Source organism: Pelophylax lessonae, assembly GCF_965119305.1.
Source record: "Pelophylax lessonae genome assembly, chromosome: 1".
Taxonomy (NCBI): Eukaryota; Metazoa; Chordata; class Amphibia; order Anura; family Ranidae; genus Pelophylax; species Pelophylax lessonae.
The window spans coordinates 707,264,628-707,273,381 of record NC_138768.1 but is presented as its reverse complement, the minus strand read 5'-3'; the positions used below and the strand labels follow the sequence as shown (position 1 = coordinate 707,273,381).

At 47.1% G+C, this 8,754-nt stretch overlaps 1 protein-coding gene across 1 annotated transcript in view; it reads left to right on the top strand.

Moving 5' to 3' along the window:
- Window positions 1-3,006: 3,006 nt before the first annotated feature.
- The window catches only part of AGA (aspartylglucosaminidase), a gene marked incomplete at its 5' end in the record, with an annotated part of 154,314 nt that continues 148,566 nt past the window's right edge, over window positions 3,007-8,754 (top strand). The window contains one exon of the mRNA XM_082249175.1: window positions 3,007-3,094. Coding sequence (XP_082105301.1) covers window positions 3,007-3,094 — 88 coding nt within the window. The remainder of the gene's footprint in view (window positions 3,095-8,754) is intronic.

The following is an 8,754-nucleotide window of genomic DNA, read 5'->3' as shown; positions in this document are numbered from 1 at the left end:
CTTGTAGGGAAGGCAAGAGGAACCCGTGGAAGTGTCCAACAGAGGGTCCAGAGGGACGTTGAAATCGCCCCCAAAAATGAGAGTACCCTTTTGGAAGGGAATCAGTTCAGCAACCACAGCACGGAAAAAGGAGACTTGAGAGGAATTCGGACTGTAAACATTCACTAAAGTGAGAGGCTGATCTCGAATAGACCCAGACAGGAAAAGGTAGCGTCCCTGAGGGTCCACTAAAGAGGCCGAAATGGTTAAGGGAACAGACTTGGCAATCAGAATCGAAACCCCCTTAGTCTTAGAGTCAGCTGATGTAGCGTGAAAAACAGTAGGATAATATTTGTTGTAACAGCGGGGAATGGCATCAGAGCGAAAATGGGTTTCCTGAAGAAAGACCACGTCCGCTCGGAGTCTACGCATATGCGTTAAAACCGTGGATCGTTTCTGTGGCGTGTTAAGACCCTTAGTGTTGAGGGAAACTATTTTCAGTTTTTGGGCGTCCGGGTCTAACTGAGGGATACGCGGCATGGTATCAACAGGTACAATACAAACCAAAAAAAAAAAAAAAAAAAGAAAAAAAAAAAAAAAAAAGTGGGGTGGAAGGTAAGAAGAAAGGGAGGCGAGACGGGGGAGGGAAATCAGGGAAAAACAAAGAGGAAAGGGAAAGCGAGCAGGGGGACAAAGACCGAGGGTATTAGAAGACCAGCTGCTTTACCCCACTAGGGAAGGGACAGGGAAAGAAATTCGGAACTAGTTCGGTAGAGGTATATACCTCAGCCGTTGGCGAGTGTGGAAGGTAAAAAAATCCAAAAATGGGAGTCAGCACCAAGCACCTGAAAAGGCCTTTGAAAGCTAAAGGAAGAGCCCTAGAAATGCGGGAAACCAAGGGAGTAGCTCCGGCGTACAAGCCAGAGTATAGGGGCCTACAGTCTATACCTGTAGGGAAAGAGCGAGGGGGAGTAGCCCTACATGTAGGAGTACAGAAGTAGGGCACAGAGGGAGGGGTCGAACCCACCAGGACATGGACTAGCCCTAGGAAAATAGCCCAAGAAACATCACAACCTAAAACAACAGTGAACCATATAACATTGCTCAAGTATAAAGGGATGGAGGGAAGAAAAGGAGGTACCCAGTGAGCACCCATTGTCCCCCAGAAACAAGGGAGGGGAGCCTGCATAACAACCAAATAGCTTAACACCTGTAAAGAGAAGATCGTTAGTGTGCATAGAACCATGAAAACAGCATACATGCCCCAATTATCTAGTTACAAAAGGAGATTCCTCCAAGGAGCTAGCGAGAAAATCCCCACAGAGCCAGTCTGCCCCCAGCAACCCCCAGGTGGCGGAATCTTCCGTACCACCAAGGGAAAGGCCGGGGCGCGGAGAGGCAAAGTATACGGTGGATAAAAGGCAGCAATAAGGAAACCACAGCCCGAGATACCCAATCCCCCCCCCAACCACCGCCACCACCCCCCCACCCCGTTCCCCAACCACAACAGAAGAAGACAGTCCCCTCAAAACAGTCTCATACGATAAGGCCGTCAGATAGGGGGTCACACACCGAAGGAGCCAGCCGGCATGACAATGCAGAACACAGCTCGCATCCCTCAGTGCACGACACAGTATTGACCGCAAGAGAGCAGGACTTTCTTAGACACACACAGTCAGCAGCACCCAGAAGGAAAGTCAGCGGTGTTGGAAATCAGTAGCGACCAGGAGGGTCCAAGTAGGCGGAGAGTCAGACTGGAAGCGGAGTTGCCAGTGGCAAGGGGTGAGACAACACGTCCGGATAGCAGGAGGGTCGGTGAAGCACAGTACCGTGAGCGGGGACATAGTTCGGCAGGAGGGGGGGGGGAGGGCAGCCACCTCCACAGCATCATCCACAACAGCAGGAAAGCAAAAGGCAGTGCGGGGGGAGGTCGGGCATCCACGGGAGCAAGGCATCCACGGAACAGCAGGTGAAGTGACCTAAACAGACAGTGCAGGGACCAACGGGTTACGGCACAGCATAGCGTCCGGAGGAAAACAAGCTGACAGGGGGCCCCCTCGAACACAGCTACATCCCATTGTCCAGACCAAAGAAGGGTAGTAGTCACGGTGAGTAGGTGATGGGGATACACACTGAGCAGGCAGATCGTGTCCGGAAAAAAAAAAAAAAAAAAAAAACTCAGAACTCGGGACAAACCGTCACAGGGGACAACCGGTACTCACGCCAGAGAAACTGCATCATTTAGGGCGTACATCGTGCTCGGCGGTGGTCAGGGGACGCCGTCGGACTGCCGTTGCGGGGTAGACCAGCGCCCTCAGCCGGTGGAGAAGAAGGCGGGTGAGCTCTGCGTCTGCTGCTGCCATAGTTGAAGTTGCCCGCCGGTTGTACGCCCTCCATCGGAGCGTCACGCTGAAGAGGCGAGAGGCGGAATTCACTGTACCAGTCTGGTAAGTGGATATAGGGGATGGCCAATGTGGAGCAGAAATGTTCCAGGTCCTCTGGAACCCGGAGAAGAGCGGTGCGGCCCTGGGAAGTGGCCGAAAGACCAAAGGGGAACTTCCAACGATAGATTATAGCTCTAGAGCGAAGCTCATCCAGCAGGGGGCGCAGTTCCCTCCGTCTCTGTAAAGTGATGTTAGAGAGGTCCTGAAACATCTTGATTTCGGCGCCATTATATGTGAGGTGCTGGCGGACTCTGGCATTCCTCAAAACGTCCTCCTTCACCTGGAAGTTTGCCAGGCAGCAGACCACGTCTCTAGGCGGATCATTGTCCCTGCCCCGAGGGCGCAGGGCACGGTGGATCCGCTCCAGGACGACAGGTGTTTCAGGAGATCTGCCCAGTAGATCATTGCAAATGGCCACCACAGCCTGCGGAAGATTCTGGTGTTCCACACTCTCAGGGATGCCACGCACCCGCAAGTTCTTTCGCCGACCCCTGTTGTCCAGATCCTCCACATGTCGATTCAAATCCCTTAGGAGGGCTGCATGGGATTCTGTGACTTGTTGGACGTGACATAGCGAGGCATCATGGCGGGCAGTAGTGGATTCCACTTCTTCCACACGCATTGCCATAGCCTGGAAGTCGCTCCGGAGTTCCGCTATGGCCGCAGAGAAGGTAGCTTTAATGTCCAGCTTAATGTCCATGGCCACCATCTGTAAGTCCGCAAACGATAGGGCAGCCGCTGATTTGGGCATAATCGCTTCAGACGATGAGGCGCCATCTCCCGGGGGGGTCCTACTCGGTGAGCGGGAGCGAGGCAGGCTGGAAGGAGAGGGAGTAGGCCGCTGAGTGTCCCTAGCCTGGGAGCGGAAGATTTCAGGGATATGTCGGCCAATCTGAGTCTCCGGTTCCCGCGGTGACCGGGATCGGGTAGCCGAGGAGCTCCGGGAAGTACTCCCCATGGTCGGGTAGCAGAGAAGAGGAGATTTTGGGCAGCAGTCAGAAAAGATCAGGCCGTCAAGTGCAGGAGCCCGGAGCTAAGCAGCCATCTTGGATCGGGACCAAGCCACACCCCCAATGGTATTGGGTTATGAATTTAACCTCCCCAAAAGCTGTCAAGTCAGATGTGGATTTTGCGGAACAAGGATTTTTACATTCTTCAAAGGCCGCCTGGACCAAGGTGGAGTCATACCCCTTGTCCAGGAACCTGTGAATCAAAACTTGGCCCTGCTCCTCATAGTCTTCTCCATGGGTGCAGTTCTTCCGTAATCTGGAGAATTGCCCCTTGGGGATATTGTGTATCCACTTTGGGTGGTGGCAACTTCCAAAGTGGAGGTAAGAGTTGCCTGCAGAGGGCTTGAAGTGTGTCTTAGACACAATCCTGCCCTCTCTGTGGGACAACTCTAAATCCAAGAAGACCAAGGAGGTTGGATCGATCACATGTGTGAAAGCTATACCCATGTCATTGCTGTTGCAATACTCGATGAAAGGAGTAGCGGTGGAAATGGGCCCATCCCAGATGATTATCACGTCGTCGATATATCACGTAAGAATTGCAACTCTTACCTCCACTTTGGAAGTTGCCCGTATTTCACAGCTCACTGTTGCTCAACCTCGTGAGCCCAAAATAAACCCTCCTCTAGTGTTTACAGGTGATCGGAAAAAATTTCGTGAATTTAAAAACGCATGTCAATTGCTTTTTAATTTAAAACCTTGTACTTACACTACAGACCAAATTAAAGTCTGCACCACTATCTCATACTTGTCGGGTGATCCACGGGCTTGGGCAGACTCTCTCTTTGAGAAAAATGACCCTCTTCTTAACTCCTATCCTTTATTTTTAGCAGAACTCGCTAGCCTATATGAAGACCCAAATAGGCAGAGTACTGCTGACAGCCAATTGAGGGCTTTAAAACAAGGAAGGAGACCTGTTGAAGACTTCGTAGCAGAGTTCAAAAGATGGACCCTTGATTCAGGGTGGAATGATGCATCTTTGCGAACCCAGTTCAGACTCGGGTTATCAGAAGCCGTTAAAGACGAGCTCGCCCGAGCGGATTTACCTGGCACTTTGGATGCCTTAATACAACTCAGCATCAATATTGACAGGCGACTGCGAGAAAGAAAGGCTGAGAAAATGGGAGTACCATTATCCAATCCTTCTCGGGTTTCGCCCGTTGACCCTACTCCTATGGAGGTAGGAACCATACGCCCACCATTATCGTCTACTGAACGAGCCAGGAGAAGATCTGAAAATCTCTGCATGTACTGCGCCTCCCCGGATCATTTGATAAGCGTCTGTCCCCTTGTCCGCAAAAAAGAGGGTGAGTGTTCACATGTCTTGCTGGGGGGATTAACGACTTCTTTTTCTAATCCCTATCTTTTTATTCATTTGACCTTACAGTGGGACCACAATAGGATCACCACCAAGGCTATGATCGACACAGGATCTTGTGGGAACTACATTGACACTAGTTTTGTTGCTTTAAATAAAATACCTATTATTTCAAAATCTAAACCTGTCTCTGTTAGTTTTATTAACGGTATTCCGTTATCTTCTGGTCCAATTACCAATCAGACACAAGCACTCCTTGCTACTGCTAACGAGTCTCATGCTGAGACCACCACTTTTGATGTATTACCTTCACCCCATTTTCCTATTATTTTGGGACTTCCCTGGTTACACATACATCAACCAATCATTGATTGGAAAACACGGATTTTAACCTTCCCCTCTCACTACTGCGAGACCACGTGTAACCTTCAATCATAAAAAAAAATCCTGTCCATGGTGTCAGATGAAATTTCACCACCACCATGTTATCAGGATCTATCAGAAGTCTTCCTTGAGAAAAATGCTCAAGTATTGCCTCCCCATAGGGACTACGATTGTTCTATTGATCTACTCCCTAATAGTAAACTACCTTTCGGTCATGTTTATCCTCTTTCTCAGGATGAACTTTCTCATCTCAAGGAATACTTGGATGAGAATTTAGCGAAAGGGTTTATTAGACCCTCTACTTCTTCCACAGCTGCAGGACTTTTCTTTGTCCGCAATAAGGATTTAAGTCTCAGGCCTATTATTGACTATAGGCAATTAAATACCATTACGATAAAGGATCGCTATCCTTTACCTCTCATTCCCGAACTCATTGAACAAGTGCGCGGAGCTACCTACTTTTCAAAATTGGACCTAAAAGGGGCATACAACCTCATCCGAATCCGTAATGGGGATGAGTGGAAGACGGCATTCAGAACCAGATACGGATTATTCGAATATCTAGTGATGCCTTTTGGGTTGTGTAATGCTCCCGCAGCATTTCAGCGATTCATAAATGACATCTTCAGAGACTTACTTGATGTTTGTGTTGTGGTATATCTGGATGATATATATCCAGTCGCTTGTACATATTCATCCTCTTGTAAGTAGAACTTGTAATAAAGCTGCATTTTTTACCATACGGGAGTACACTATGTTATCTTCATTCCTCCACATATTGCCATATACTCCGGAGTCATTCCTGGATCTATGAATAGGCGGAGGATAATTGAAGTGCAAACCTGGTCTGTTCGTGCAGAGGAGAGAGTCCAGCCCATAAGAGCTAACATCTTATACTTTCAGTGGCCTTTCCATTAACTTGGAGGCCCACGCATTGTGGTAAGCTGCCACCTTGTCTATCTGCACGGGTGCCTGTTTTCCATTCTGTTTTCCACATCTTGGGATCTTCATTCTTTAAGTGGACTCTTTATATCTCCATGTGCTGAATGGACTCACGTTTTTGATGCATATTATGTCACCATATTGAATTTGTTTATCCTTTTTTAAGCACAATTTATTTTGTTGTTCATAGCGCTGCACTACTTGATATATATACTGAATGGGATTGCTATGATTCCAGTGTTCTAGCTGCTATTTGCTTATGTCATTTGCTTATGTCATTTCACTATATTGAACTCATCTACCATTAAGCGCAGGATTCCCCCCTTGATTTTAAATATCTGGATGATATACTCATTTATTCTCAGTCCTTGTCTGAACATGTAAGACATGTAAGACTTGTGCTATCCAGATTACTCGCACACAACTTATACGTAAAATTGAAAAAATGCCTATTTCATAAGGAAGAAGTACTATTCCTAGGATACATCATATCTAAGAACGGTATCAAGATGGATATGAGCAAGATATCATGTATACTGGATTGGCCTGTACCAACAACTCGTAAGGCATTACAACGATTCCTTGGATTTTCAAACTTCTATAGGAAGTTCATCAAGAACTTCTCTTCTATTGTGAGACCACTCACACAACTTACAAGTGTAAAGAAACCATTCAAATGGTCTGAAGAAGCAAATAAAGCTTTCCACTTGTTAAAATCAAGCTTTACTTCTGCTCCCATACTACGCCATCCAGACCCATCCCTCCAATACATCCTGGAGGTAGATGCGTCAAATATGGCTGTAGGAGCAGTTCTTTCCCAACGACCAACGAATACTTCACCACTCCACCCAGTTGCTTTTTTCTCTAAATCACTAAGTAGCCCAGAGGTGAATTACCCAGTGGGTGAAAAAGAGTTGCTTGCCATAAAATTGGCACTGGAAAATTGGCGACATTTACTTGAAGGTACTCGATTGCCAATACTCATATATACAGATCATAAGAATCTCCAATACCTTCAGACCAACAAGACTCTTTCCCACCGGCAGGTACGTTGGTCATTATTCTTCCTAAGATTCAACTTCCTAGTGACCTACACGCCTGCAGACAAAAACAAAAAAGCGGATGCGCTATCACGGCTAACCGAAGATAACTGCGCCGAAATCCCTTCACTTCCTATAATACCCCATGACCGTATTATTGGTGTTGTTCGTTCCTTGAAGGAAGAGATTCTGCACAGTATAGGACTGGATTCACCACCACCACAACTAAGTGCTGATGCAGAAGGCTTCCTCTACTTTAACGACAAACTCTACATACCTCCTGGTATGCGTACCAAGATCTTGGAATTATCACATGATGTACCTATGGCAGGACATATGGGTATGACTAAGACATTCAATTTGCTCACCAGGCAATTTTGGTGGCCTGATATGAAGACGTCTGTACAAAAATTTGTTTCCTCATGTGACATCTGTGCAAGGTCCAAAATTGACACTACAAAACCATCTGGTCTACTTTGCAGTCTACCAATACCCAAAGTTCCATGGGAAGTTGTGTCCTTAGACTTTATAGTAGAATTACCACCTTCCAAAGGATTTACTACCATTCTAGTGTCAGTGGACCATCTGACAAAGATGGCACATTTCATTTCTATTCGCAGACTACCTTCATCTAAGGAAACAGCGGAATTACTAGTGAAACATGTGTTCAAGCTACATGGAATTCCAAAGACTCTTTTATCTGACCGAGGTTCACAGTTCATCTCCAAGTTTTGGCAAGCTCTATGTCATATACTACGAATTGAGCGAAAACTTACTTCTCCCTACCACCCTCAGACCAATGGACAAACTGAAAGAGTCAACCAGTGCATTGAACAATATTTGCGTTGCTACACCTCATACCTACAGGATGATTGGGTGGACCTCCTCCCTCTGGCAGAATTTGCTTACAATAACGCAACCCACAGTACTACTAAGCAAAGTCCATTCTACCTAAACTATGGGTTTCATCCCACACTTCTTCCACCACGCATCCTACCATCAAGTAACCCAGTAGCCTCTGACTATCTTACCCAAATAAAAGACTCTCTGGGTTTACTTAACACCACCATCTCACATGCTCATAGCCAACAAAAAAGGTACTACGACCTCCGTAGAAGACCTTCTCCTCAATATGCTATTGGGGATCTCGTTTGGCTATCTACGAAAAACTTAAGGTTAAAGATCCCCAGTAAAAAGCTTGGGCCTTTGTTTCTAGGACCTTTCCCAATTGAGAAGCTCATTGGGAGAGCTGCAGTTCAACTCACCTTACCGGCAGATCTTAAAATACACCCCATCTTTCACGTGTCGCTACTGAAACCACATGTTCCCAACCAAGGAATAAGACCTACCATCTCGCCACCACCTCCAGTACAAGTTGAGGGCGGAGAAGAATTTGAGATTAAGGAGATTTTGGATTCTCGTATCCACAGAGGGAAACTCCAATATCTCATAAGATGGAAAAACTATGGACCCCAAGACGACACCTGGTTGGATACTTCTGACGTTCACGCTCCCAGGCTTATACGAAGGTTTCACTCCAAATACCCCGGAGAGACCAGTGCTATAGGCCTTCCGGAGCCGGCCTTAAGGGGGGGGTACTGTAAGATTCTGGTACCTTCGGTACCCTTCCAGCCCAT